Source organism: Opisthorchis viverrini (genome assembly GCF_000715545.1).
Source record: "Opisthorchis viverrini unplaced genomic scaffold opera_v5_454, whole genome shotgun sequence".
NCBI lineage: Eukaryota > Metazoa > Platyhelminthes > Trematoda > Opisthorchiida > Opisthorchiidae > Opisthorchis > Opisthorchis viverrini.
Genome location: NW_008752105.1, coordinates 117,438 through 131,754, shown reverse-complemented (window position 1 = coordinate 131,754; position 14,317 = coordinate 117,438). Strand labels below are relative to the sequence as shown.

The 14,317-nt window shown below is 43.2% G+C and overlaps 1 protein-coding gene across 1 annotated transcript in view; it reads right to left on the bottom strand.

Moving 5' to 3' along the window:
• T265_11095 (hypothetical protein) overlaps positions 1-14,317 on the bottom strand; it is a gene marked incomplete at both ends in the record, with an annotated part of 68,217 nt that overhangs the window by 26,222 nt on the left and 27,678 nt on the right. The window contains 3 exons of the mRNA XM_009177659.1: positions 1,533-1,620; positions 2,422-2,548; positions 11,866-11,963. Of these exons, the coding sequence (XP_009175923.1) occupies positions 1,533-1,620; positions 2,422-2,548; positions 11,866-11,963 (313 nt within the window). The remainder of the gene's footprint in view (positions 1-1,532; positions 1,621-2,421; positions 2,549-11,865; positions 11,964-14,317) is intronic.

Sequence of the window (14,317 nt, the reverse complement as noted above, 5' to 3'; positions counted from 1 at the left end):
AGCATTAAGTCCCTTTCCCATCCATCGTTACTCTTTTCTTTGCAAAGAGGCTTTCAAATATGGTTTTACGGCAGGAAAGCATCGGTGTTGAACACTGATGGCATGCTGCTGATGACGATGATGATGATATTCACAGTTCATCCAAGGTATGATTGCTATCTACCTACATCATTTCGGTTAGCACGTTTGGCTATATTTTTTAAATATTCTCCAAAATAGTTCGTGCAAATAAATGAAAGTTAGTAGGCATAACCGTTCGTCCATACATCTGCACGTCCGACTCATCGATCAATTAATTACTGGGCCTTGGGGTCCTCAGTCAGCATGCTTGACACAGTTCTTTCTCTAACTTTCGATTAGGCCCACATGTTTGCTACACCTAATCGGGGCCCGCTAGTTTATATTCCATTAGGATGAGTAGAATTTTCGTGTTGAAACAGCAGACAAACGATTGATTTAGTATTGCTACTTCGGGCATCGGCAAAACTCGTGAGTCAAACATGATTATCAGGGAACCGTCTCATTTCGGGAACTTTGAGAGTGGAAGAAAGTTCAGGTGCGTTCAAGGCATGGCTGGATGTTCAGCCCTTTTTCTTCAAGAAGCCGTGCCCGAATGAGAGTAATTCGGCGTGACTACTGTGGATCGCGTGTTGAAAAATCATCGGTGAGGAAAGTGAGTTAAATTATGCGACTTTTTTATCACTTGAGCTCTGCGGAGAAATGCTGAAACTTAGAGGTCGAATGTTAACACAGATATGCCTGTTGATCAAATCAACTGTTAAACTAGGAATACGCTTAGCAGTTTGTTTGAGAACATTTCATCATAAGACGTTGTTAATGAGCTGTTTATCGGTGCGTGTTATCTGCGAGTCTGTTTGATGCGACTCATGTGACTACTGGCAAATCAACAGTTTCTAATCGATCCTGACGGAGTAGTGCATAATCTCTAAGTCAGGTGCTTGGAATGTGTGTAAAACAGCGGGGTCAGGATTAGAGAAACTCGGCCAACTCATTTGATCCGTGTACGGGGCTTCAGTGAAGGTTGCATGTCCGATCACACCTTTCTCATAAACCTCTGATTTATTTCTAATTCCACGGACTGCTAACTGTCAGCGACTTATCCACCGAAGACCAGTGTTTACCACAAATATGGTTTAGAGTGTCTTGTTTTTCTTGTTGTTCAGATGTTATGGTAACTTCTTAGATAGTTCAACAGGAATCTCAAACCGTCCTGATAGATGTCTAAGGATGGCTCGACATGAGGTTAACATGTCCTAAAGAGTGTGCTTTTGGCCCAACGCCATAAGCTAGACATTCAGTCAAAATAAATGGCGGACGCGTGGTAGTGCGGTTTACCTGATGAGTTCCTAAAGGTTTTTTGAAGGGCTCGAAACTTTTGAAAGTAAATGCCTACAAAAAGTGAAAGATTTCGATGTTCTGGGTGTTTTTTGGCGCCCTAAAACACCACCATTTTCGCACATTCAAGAAGAAACACAAGCGGTGCAGGAGAAAATCGAAGCAAGGAAACGTACCATAACTTGAAAGGGTTCCATTCCGTATGTTTCGATTTCACAAGCTCTCCGAATGAATTCATCCTTAGCTTGTTCTTTAGAAAGTCCACTATAAGTTGGAGAAAAATTTTTTGTTGTTGCATAGTCGGAAGACGAGCCGAACGACGCATATAACGGCATCTTCTGTCCCTAGGTAATTACAAACGCTTATCGAAAAAGACAAACTGAGGAAACTATCGCAAAGTGACTTGGGACAGTTTGCACTAAATCCACAGACAGTTGCGCTGGAATTGGCGCCCGAATTAAGTACCAATTTGTGCGTTGTTCGATTTTGAGCATATATGTATGCAGTAACCTAATAACGGATTCTCAGACAACCAATGAAGGTTTATCGAATCTCTTCGCAGTGGAACATCAAGACGATGCATACACTGGCGAAGAATACAAATATTACAACAAACAGGGGACTCCACGGTGACTTTGTTGAGAGAGATTACACATGTGTACGAGTGTGAAGTTAGAACTTTATCAGGAACTCACTCAAATACTAGAGTTGAGTACAGAACCAATCGAATATGGCCAGGTCGCTTAAGGCCCGCCATTCTCAGAGTAAGGTAGGATATAGAAGGAACGTTTCGAGTTAAAAAGTTGCGTTACTCATTGTTTGCCGGCATAGTGCACATCAGTCAGTGAGAACAGGTTTTCCAAGCTTTGTCTAAACGATTACCTGTTTGAAAGCCAGGTGTTTTCGCACAGATTACAAAAGGTAGCTAATCCCGAAAAGGCTGTTGTAGGGCTGCGCCAACGTAAACCAATTTGGGCGACACCTCCACATTGTGAATCAAGGTTGGATGATTATAACCTCGCAAAAATACTCGGAATAAATATAAAGGATTTCAAAATCACTTACAGTAACCGCTTTAATCGGTACCGAATTAGGTCTACCACCTCTGTAGGTATGTCCGGCAGGATACACATGCCTCCAGGAATGTTAACAACATCAAATCCCTCTGGAATACTTGTCAGTTCATGATCCGCTAGGAAAATGGGAGTTAGAAAGATAGCGAGGAAGTGAAAGCATTGCAATTAAGTTCTCAAGCTTGCGTAAGCAGTCAGCCAAAATACTTGAACGTGTCCCCAATGTTGCCAATTCCAGCGACAAAAGAGTAATCGTTAGACAAATATAGAATGAACTGGTACAATGGATACATCTATGGCAACTGATTTAGAAAGCAGTTAATACCAGTGTCCACGTAATTCGCCAAAAATTCGGACTAACAGAAATGTACCCGTATTATTATAATACAAACTCACGCAACACAAATTCCAGTTATCCTGCAACCAGTATCCGTGAGCATGGATTCAAGGACAACCTACTAAGCCTGAATTTCAAAGGACGGTTCATAAACTACAAAACGGGGAGGCTGCCGGAGAAGAGGGATTAATTACCGAACTGTCCAAACTGGTTATACTAATCGATCGTCTGTCTGATTTCAAGGACAGCAAACGTTCCCTGGTGATCCAAAGGCAATGAACTCCTTTTCATAGTGAAGGGAAATAAAGAGCAACCATAAAGGGCTCGGTTTTTTTCGCACTTCAGATACAATCTTGTCAAGTACCTTACCCAACCAACTAATCGCTGCTATCTTTGAAGAAAACGCCCTGAATAACGAGGTGGATGCAGAGTTGCGCTTGTGTATTTCAAAAAAGAAGTAGTAAGGCGTTATAGACCGTCGTCCAAAGCTAGGCTGTTCCGGAAATATTGTCAAGGTTATCAAGTGTTGATTTCTTCCGATTTCGAAATAAGTACGTGAGCAAAGCAATGTTGCGTCCTTCTTCCCGTTCTGTTCAGTGTCCACCTGGCTACGATGTGTGCGAAAGCGTTTCATGAGTTCAAAGACCGCATAAAGATCCAGTACCATCTCTTCAACTGGAAATTTCATACAGCCAAAGCGAGACCGCACATCTCGGCAATTCGTATACCGATCTGACGAATAAGTGTGTTTCATTTACGCATTCAGAGGCATAATCCCAGTGGATAATTGCAGCACTCGCATCGGAGCAACATGAAAGTCAGAATAAAGGTTTGCTCAGATCCTAGGAACCTCACATCCACCGCAAGGGTCGCTTAATCATTCGGATAAACCATCCTGACTACTTGCGAAATGTCAGCTGACCGTCTGAACAAACAGCTGGTTAAAACAAGTTATACACTAAAGACTGTAGAATATCGTCCTTTTCCAAACCTGCCGCGGATTCACAAAAGCAAAATCGCTGCGTTCAAATTGATCATCACGGTAAGGTGCTCTGCGCAGATTGTGGGTGTGTAGAAACAGTAAGATATCTTGAATCTGGACCATAGGGCGTGGCTCCTTTCCCACATTGCTGTTTTATTTGCATGTCATTTTTCTGTAACATGTTCCATCTTTGATCTAGTGTAAATATGTTAGTGCTATATAACTCCGTCGTGGGTTTGTCACTAAGATTGGATTTACTATTACAATACTTTTCGAGAAAGTCACATTCACAGATGTGGTAGGATGCTGATGGATATCCTTGCCAGAATGCTTATGGACCCACGTCATAAGTTATACCCAAGGATGCTGTTGCAGACCCAACAGGTTCAGCCTCCAAAACACTTTCGAAATACAACTTTATGTCGCTCACCCTATACTGCACCTGATGCCTCGGCGATGGTTTTCTTTTAGGAACCTACGGCACTTATGTGAGATTTGCAAGTACCACTTCATTTGTACAGTCCTGTTCCTATTTAAGGGTTTCCAATATATCAAACTTCGCTACACTTTAAAATTTCTGTACTAGAGATCGTCATTCGGGTGCATAAAGTTTCTGATTGACGGAACTGAGTTTCCATTTAAGCGCAGTTTTGTGGATTCTGAACTCAAAACTATCCATCATTGCGGAAACTGAAATGCGCAAATCAACAAAGTACATCCGGAAATTTAGTATGAAAGTACCTTAATTATTAACTCATTGTTTGAACAAAAAACGGGTACATCTTCAAAAGCACCAGGTGCTCAGAGGCACCCATTTTCCATGATACTTTTGACAGAATTGAGTGCTTCAAAGGGGTAAATCCTGTTCCTAACAAATAAAGGTTATTGGTGGACGGTCGGGTTGCTTTGTCCCAGTCAGTCGTCTTTGAGCTATAAACCTTGTATTGAATCGCAGCGGTCCCAGCTGTTACAGTTTCATTTAACGAGGATAAGGAGAATAGGCCAATGACGGTCAGTTCAGTGGTCTAACCAGTTTGATGACGCTGAATTGTTCTGATCGTTCAACTTGATGTAAATTAACAGAGCTACGATACAGGATAACCGTTGACTTTGAAACATAGCCACATCTATCGGTGTTACCAACCAGTCATTGTTTCATCCCTACGCACCCACCTGGGCAGAAGATAATTACCAAAGCGACTGATTTGGTTAGTTACCGGATCATGAACTGACCCCTCCTGGATGATCTCTAGTCAATACATTGTTGGGCAAAGAGGATTCTGCAAGACAAATGGTATATGAACCACATGGCCCGGCCGTAGTAACATACGGAGTGTGACTGACTGAGTATTGGGTGGGGGGTTGCCTTTCTTGAAAACCTTACAACTGCTGGCCTGCTGTCCCCACGGTACCCGTACAATGTTTTGGAGGCATCGATTGTCAAGCGGCGTCCACACTTGATCCATAATGTAGGATACGTTAAACCGCGGTACGGTACTCTATCCTTGACAGACAAACTGATATCAAATCAATACCATAAATGTTGGAGGCTGGCAACCACGGAACTGGATCTCTCTGAGTTGAGATGTGATTTCATCATTTGCCAGTCTAATGGGCCTTGTCCACAGTGACTAAAGTTCAACTATGAACCTAAGCTATGGGTTTTGATTTCGTCAGATATAAAGCGCACGCCAGACTGTGCAGCAGAATTATTTAAGTTGTTCAAAGTGATTGGCATTTCTAAGGACCCAAGAAGGGTGATATAATCTTAGTACTTAATGCCTGTGAGCAAAAGTTTCCGGAGTGTTTGGATCGCCGAGGTGTTGGAGGCGCGCAAAAAATACCCAAGCAGTACATCAATAGAGAAGCCGAAGTGGAAAGGCAAAGAAGGGTCCATGTGTCAGACAACACCTGATGTGGTAAACGCTAGAGAGTTTGCAGTAGATACATAGGCGTCCACGCGAGAAGACACAAAGGCTTTAATAGAGACATTAATTTAGAGGTGATGTCTCTCATCGCCAGATACTGCCACAGCTCCTGCTGACTGACGGAGTCAAAATTATCATTCGGATCAAGAAAAAACATTGCTGTTTGCCGAAAGAAGTGGTGCCGAAATGAAGGTACGACGGATACAGCCTTTCCAAAGGCAAAATCCAGTTTGATTCTCACGAATCTGACTATTTCGACAATGGTCTAACCTGCGCAGGATAGCTCTAGATGTTTCTTGAAATTTTAGTCAAGTAAACTGATGTCCCGGTGGTGGCCATAAGGTGTTCTGGCGCCCATTCCTAATATAGGAACTGACGTCGATGCGCTCCGTTCTGTCGGTATACTTTCTTTGTCCCAGATATTTTGGAATAGATTCGTCGTGTTAGCAAGTAGGGATTCATCACCTTTGAAGCATACGGAATGCAAACTATCGCGACCAGGCACTTCGTTGTACTGAAGCAGTGAAATTTCACGCTTGAATTTCGTTTTCAATAGGAGAGTAGCGTCGACATTACATTCGGATTCATAAGGTCTTTCCAGAGACTGAGTTGATAGAAACAATTGAGCTGTTCATCAAAGTGTTCAGTCCATCGTTTAGAACGACGCTTCCATGAATGAATTGAGGTCCTGTCGTTTTCTCAGATCGTTCTGCTAACACTCGTCTTTATCCAACCAGTTGATTAGATTAACTGGAAGAGAGTTCAACTGCTTTCCGTTACAAAAGCTCTTTCTATTTTTCGGGCCTTCTCTATCCACCTCTGTAAATCATCGAACTCTTCACTATTTTGCATTTGAAGGATATGAGTCCACTACCATATTCGTTTGTCGCTGGTATAGTTTTCCTGGTATTAATGAGAGTTGCTGATAAGGATAGGATCTAGTGTTCAAGTGGATGTGCAGACTACCTCGGGCAGACGGTTTCATAAGCTGTGAGCACCTATTCTTTCACCTTTATTCAGTGGCCATCCATATAATCATTAGTACCCGCTTAGTTCTGAAAGTTTCTCAGCAAACTCAACTGGAGGGCTAGGATACAGAGTTGCTCCGGAGGTGAACTGACTGGTGTGTTCCAGGGGGAAGCGGGTGGACATACGTGCTCGTACAGCGCTGTGGTCAAAGTCAGGTGGTGTACTACAAAATGAAAGACAATAATATATGGGTGCCTCCATCGGTAGCTGTATGCCAGTTAGTTCAATTGATTCCACGAATGACGTTCAGTTGGTGGTTTCCAGGCAGCATGGTTGCGTGACTATACTGGCTCAAGCCAATAATGTTAAGCACACGTGTGAAGACGTCGCTCTCTACTATAGGTAGGGTAAGAGCGAAAACGTAATCAGATGCCAAAATGGGCTTCTGCCGGACTTACCTAACCTGGACACTCGCCATCCTTCAGGTCCAAGATATTTGTACCCCTTGCCAACCGAATCAAGCGTAACATATCTATCAACCCCAACTTCACATATGCTGTCTATCAAAGTTTATACAGATAAAACACAGTTTATAGTATCAAGATACATTAGCTTTTGGGCGAGTAGATCGAACACAGCTGTTGTATCGTGGGTGGCCGTCTGTTGGTTACGTCTGAACTGAACCTGCCAGACTGCGCGATAAGGAGAAGACAGAGAACCCTGAACATAGCTATGCTGTCAGTGCAAACATACAGAAGGTCTGGGTAAATATATAGGATGACTAAAGGGCCAAATATGGTGGTTCATTTGTTCGTTCTGTGAAACCAATGGTGACATTCCGGCCGTGGACAACTTCACACCCACTCCACTGGTCGCGTGCTACTAAGCTGTGTTTGGTAAGCTCCATCAGCACACCTGCTATCCGGAACGTGTGGAACCGACGGTGACCTTGGGGATGCGTCGGTCTCTGAACATGTGATTTTTCCTTGTCTGGGTGTGTCCTGACAAGGGCAAAGGCGACCGTTTACTGGTATCCGATCCAGTAAAGTGCACTCAATCCTCAGGCTAAACTGAAATTCCACACGGCGGTACGATGAGCAATTCCAGCAAGACGGCCAAACACAAGAAAGGTAGAATGCCTGAAATCGTGCAAAGGGGTTTGGGGAGTTTGATCGAAGTGGGGCCTTAAACGCGACACACCGGTTGAAAGAGAAGACAAGGTTGGAGCAAGAGATACCTGTTGTCTAATTTGACACAGAGGACGGATGTTGAAAACTGCAATTTGGAACAGATCCCTTGAATTTAATAGAGACTTATTTTCGTTTGTTTTATTCAGACTCAGAAACGGTTGGGTTAATGATAGCTAAATGAAGCACAAAGGCTTCTTTGAGGGGCGTGAGAGAAGGATCGGCGAATGAAGAGTTGTAAGGGCGAATGATAATTCCAGATTGCCTAGGCTGAAGAGGTGCTGTTAGATCAAGTGCCACATCGTATACATTTGACTCAAAAGCAAGAATATATAGGGTCTTGTTAAGCAACATTATCTGACTCAAAACTACGAGCAGTTAGGCAGTGGTTGCTAGCAGTACCTCGGCCATCATAAACGATAAGCGAACAATGGAAGGGTATTACAGCTGAAGTATTAGTACTGATGGGTTTTTTTGTGAGACACCGGTTGGAGCTGTTGATCCACTATTCTTATTTATTTGGCTACAGGAGATGGCCCAGTCTGAGGGTGCAGGAAATAAGAAGTAGGTACCTTAATTTCGATGCTGTCCTGCATAGCAGATACGTTTTGGGACCGTATCGGGATCTTAGTACGTTTCTGCTGTATCTCAACCGCATTCGGTGGTCATCGTGGTCAACCGTTGGGTGATCGGAGTGTGCGGATTTAGGAACGAGTTTTACTAACCGCTCCTTCCAGGGGGAGAGGTAGCATCGCAGTTTCCATGCACATATTAGTCGTCCGGACGAATGCCCTAGTTTTCTCATAGTTGATCTACTTTATCGCTAGACCAACCGTAATACGAAGCCTAGCGATAGGGAACTAGTGGGTTTTCGTCGAACTTCTCCCAGTCGGTATTCCTACCGTGAACATCAAGGAACAGAATTCCAGAATTCCACGGAATCATTGTAGCAACGAAATATGATGACCACCACGGCGAGGCGGCAGTTCTAGATACTCCCCCCAAATAGAAGTGAGTCCCTATGAACCATTACCCGAACCATAAGGACTCACAAATAGAACAAATCTACCCTCAGCACAATACAGATGGACGGTACTGATGCCCAAACCTATGAATTCCAATCAGATGGTCACGTAAATGACCCCCCTACATAGCTCAATAAGAACCGCATACACGATACTAGTAAGGTTTTTGGAATCCAGCAGCTTCATTTTAGTTGACGTCACATATTTCCCAGACAAACTCAAAGGCATTTTCGACGCGTCTCCAGTCAGCTCTAACGCGTTCAAGGGGACTTGAACCTGTCCTGAAAAGAGATTCTTATCCATTGGAGATTTCCTTCAGAAACTACAAAGCATCATTTATCACCATTTTTGACTGTCAATCGAGAATGAGAATTAAGAAGGGCCATTAATTAATGATCAATCAACTCGAGGACAGCCATCGATTTGGTAATAAAGTTGCACGCATCAGCCATCTCTACTCTCTGTGCCACATTTTACCAGAAGTTATGTGGTGCGTTAAAACGGATGGTTCTCATCGAAAAGCAGCTAGACCTGTTAATAAAACGTGTATTCACGTGTCACGTCAGAGGACACCGGTATCAGGGTGTGGCCGATAATTATAAGTTTGGCAGCTCGTAATTCAAAGCCACTGTCTCGTTCTTACTGATATTGTCCTCAGTATACAATGACCGATCAGCCAAACACAAGGCCAGATATAAACTTAATCGTTATTTGAACCCTGGTTGTTAAACAAACTTCAGATTGGGAATTCTGCTATTGCTAGCGTACTAAAGATACGTTATCGAGATATACCCAATGTTTCTCGCCAAAATCACGCCGAATCATGGGTTAGGTGCCGCAGGCACTGATGAATTTGTCGACCAATAAGAAGAGATTAATTTCTTAAATTTTTTAAATTCAGGTACCGGAAATTTGTCGTCCGAACCTTCTGTTCACCCGTTGTCCAACAGTATAAGTAGGAGTCATTGAAATGGTTACGCATTTATCTGAGTGTCACAGAATATTTGAGTATCTAGATTTTTATTGGTTCTAAATTGAATTCCGGTTGCGTGTGACTGATGCAAACAAACTATCGCCTTCAGCACCCAAACGCTCCTGATGAAAACGTAAACTTGTCTTCACGATCTGGTGATCGGCTTGATTTGCTTACAGGACTAAGAAAAGTTTCATGAGCTATGTACAGTGCTGAGGAGGCGGAGTGCGAGTGAGGTGAAAATTTCAAAGTCAATGACGCGAATACACAGGCAAATAAAACACTGTTAAAATACTCCAAAATCGCATACAATTAATAATATACATAGTTGTTGTCGAAAAGTGAAAGGAGGCTTAATAGGAGCTTGAAATGAAAAGCTCAAATGTACGTAGACTGATCAAAAGACTGCACGTGGGTTTAGATTTGAACCACTGACGTAAGACCCGTGGTTCGAATCCGACCTCTGCAAATCGACTTCTCCTGACTAGGCTTGAGCATCCTGGCAGTACAGCAGCCTCGTGCTTCCTTCGGGTAGCATAGCAGCTAGGCACGAAAGTGTGTTACAGCTGAACGATTCTTTTCTATTAGAGTTGAATCCGTTGAGCTACCGTTGAGCCCCACGTGTGAAACCGTAACCTGCTCTTTGGAAATCTTGAACTATTCTTCTGCGTTGCTTGACTTGTGCCAGCAGTTTTCGATTCACACAGGCTATTGCCTTCCTTCCGGATTCCTCCTTACTGCTACCCAGCCACTGTAAATGTGTGCTCTGTGTGCTGATTTCCATATCTGTTCACTTCAGAATCGGCGTGCATTTTTATTAAACTATCGTGAACGTCGAGTGCTACTGCGTTTCTTACGTTATACAAGTATATGCGTTCATTTTGGAAGTTTTTTAATAAGTAAAATTTGATGGGCAGTATGTCAAATGTCCCTGAGCTTTGATGGCAGTGTGGCAGGCGAAACCAATGTATGAATATCAAGGGCTATAATTGTGTGTACCGATGTGTGCCATTTATGGCATTAAAAAGGTGTGACACAGGGCCCCATAAGGTTCGTGTACACCATAGTATGGCTGAACTATGCGGCTTCTAGAATCAGCCACTTCGGGCGAAGGATATGGGACATTTTCGGATCATGGACTATTGATCTCACAGAACTATAGGTGGAGTCGGCCCAAGTCAGTCGATGGGGGATCAGGGAATAGGTCTTTGGCGAAGTCGACGGTACTTCACTCAAAGAACGCACCCAGTAATTCAAGCTAAGTTGGTTGGTCCATGCGTTACGCATATCGAGTTACCGTCTGTCGAGGAGAGCCTTGTTTTTCATGCCTAATTCAGAGTGGAGGAAAGCCAGGAGTGGACAAAATATGGCGTGGCAGAAGGGGTGAGGGATGTCACCAAAAGTCTGAGCGCATTCCAGGATGGGGTCGTGACTTCCCTGTGCTTGGATGGAGGCACCGAATGATACGGCAACTAAACGACGACAATGACGTTTAAGCTGTCATTATCTGTCCATATTCTCTGACTGAAGGTCGGGAGTGTAAACCCCCGAATGTTTGATGTGGGCGGGCCTTAAGTCCACCACCTTGTCCCATTTTTCTCTCCTTTCCACTATGGGACTCTATTCGGACAAACTGACATGGTTATACAACCGTGAAGTACCAGTATTCTACATCAATGTAACCATCAGTACTGATGACGATGATGACGATGGTGATGGTAACGAAACCGCGTGGGCGTCGCAACTGCAGCGGATGACATGTATGATCAACAACTTGTGTCCAGAGAGCGACCTTGTATAACTGGAGTGAACGTGCACATATCCTGAGGTAAGAAGCAATCAACAGTGGCTGTTCAAGCTCTAGTGTCGAAAAACAAAGAACATTTCAAGGATCCCCTTAACCCATTGATAGTTGTTGGAATGAAACCCCAGAACACCCTACAGAAAATACTTAACTTAAGAAACAAGCCAAAGAGTGAATGAAACTGAATGAGTGCCAATGACGGAATGACTGATTCGCGCAGACATAACTCACCTTGGATAGCATAGGCGGCAAGTTCACACGTCGCTGAGCAATTCGTTCGAAGCCGTCCGACATAGAAATCGCGTCGAAGTTGAAGGTAAAACAAATGTCTGGAAAGAAAACATAGGTAGCCCGAACACTATGATAAACTAGCTTGACAGAAATGTGATAGAGTTCCTCCAAGAAAACACAAAACGTACATTAACTTGGTCGCGATATTTTGAAAGTCCACGATAAGGTAAGAATGTTAAAAAGTACACAGCTGGGTTGAAAATTAAAAATGCGCTTTCAGTAAAGCGACAGAATAGGTTGAAAAAGTTGACTGCCTCATGATTGTTGGGGATGAAATAGGGCTTTCTTAACATTCGTAAAATATTTTTTATAGACTTTGTCATCATCCGCCTCTTCCAGATCTAGAAATACACTCTAGGGAGGAACAGATCCCTATGCTATTTCTGCGGTGTTTCCAAATGAGCTGGTCTCATGCGAGATTCTCAGATGGGTGCGCTCAGAATAAGAACCGGGTGAAATGCGCGGTAGGTTAGGGAATCACTAAGTGACATAAATACTACCAAATCTGTCCATTGCTGGACTGTGATTTTATAGACAGGGTCGATTTGATTGTAAAATTTAGCCACCGATTTTAATGCGACCATTCCGGCTCAGCCATTCTGGCAGACTACCCAACGTACGAATGTGGGTGGACCGAAAGCAAATTAAGTGGTCCGAAAAGACAGAGCTTGCGGGTGAAAAAAATGAACAGGTTATTGCCATTTAATCGTCTGTTCGGATCAGCTGCACCCGGGATGTAAGTGATTGACTTAGTGTGTGCAAAGCCAGCCCGTTCACAGAGGAATGCATAGAGGTGTTGTTGTCTGTTCCAAATTAAAGTGCCGAATAGAATAAGTTCAAAAGGTTTGAAGCAAGTAGTAATACACTGATGTAAACTTTTCCAATAACGGTTAATAATCAGTTTAACCGAAAATTTCGCGAATACTGTGAAGGCTGGCTGATTCAATCAAATGCATTTACGCATAATAATTAGCCGTACTGTAATAGTAAGAAGAATAAAACGGGCTAGGTAGAGAGGAAGCAATTAATTAAAGTTAGATAAGTCCTGTCCGTATATATATATATATACATATATATATATATATATATATATAAGCAGTAACTCGTTGCCAAATGAAATGACGACCTAATGATAGGATTGAATTCTCGGCATATTGGTAACAAGTCGATTGGCTCAAAGGAATTTGATAGTTATGGGCTGGTCCTGAATAAGTGGTGATGATTCACTTTCTCTACTTGCAGTCATTAGGACGGGAGTCTGATAATTTTTAAAATACGTCCTTCAAGTAGAGCTCATTTGTTCAAAATCATCGAAGCACTGTGAATCCGTTGCTAGAAACCAATTACAATGCACATGAAAAAATGACTGATATGAGACTCAACTTCGAAACCTTTTGGAGGAGAGATGGGACTCTCTGTGAATCAGAAGTAAAGTGAATGATTAGCAATGTTCATATAATGTTACCCAACTACATTTCAGGGAAAGACCAAACCGACACGTGAAGTGGTTTCCATCGGCTTTACACATCGGTTCCGATCACGACTTGAACGATCTGTTGCAAGTCTACTTACAGCGACTGTTATCGGTCTGTGGCCTGAAATTCATGTCATTACTCCTTATGGCAATTTTGCATGCTCATGATAGGAACACCCATGCTAAACGTGTATCCGCACCTTCCAGTACTGAAATAAAAGTTACGTCGATATGTCTCAGTTCAGAGAGAACGGCGATTATCTACACTATATGCACTGACTAATTCCCCTACAGACACGGTTTTCGACTTTCCTATCCGAAATCCCCACAAAATAACTTTACTGTTAAACTCAATCAATACAATTTATCAGCCATATACTGTGTACATTTGGCAAAATGGTCCCAGCTGCTACAGCTTCGATCACCGGAAAGTGGGAGAGTGTGGGACATACAGCCGAGACATAAAGGCGATAGCAGCTTTGGTTAGTTCGAGAACTGCGTAGCTGTGCATTGAAGGCGATAGCTCTGGTGCACGAGCACCACCGACCGCGCGATTGGACCATTTCTGACAAAGTCATCAGTCATCGGTGAGTTGAGTCCCGAGGTTCCCATATAGAGTGGCGGCAGCTGTCAAACCGACTCACTCTACTAGTTAGTGTTTCAATACTTCGTTGCCAGGTCACACACTGCCCACCTCTCAGCCGCTTCCACTTAGTACAGGGCTAAGCAAAGACAGCTATGCAAGTCAGACGGTCTTCTGGCATGTGCAGTACATGTCCTAACTAGAGTAACCTTTGAAGCGTCACTAATTCAGCCAGATGACATCGCCCTCATCTTTGAAGACCTTAGCGAAGCGCAAGCCCTGTTGAATAAACTGACCGCCATCATACCATCATTTGGCATGCGCCTTGCACCTTC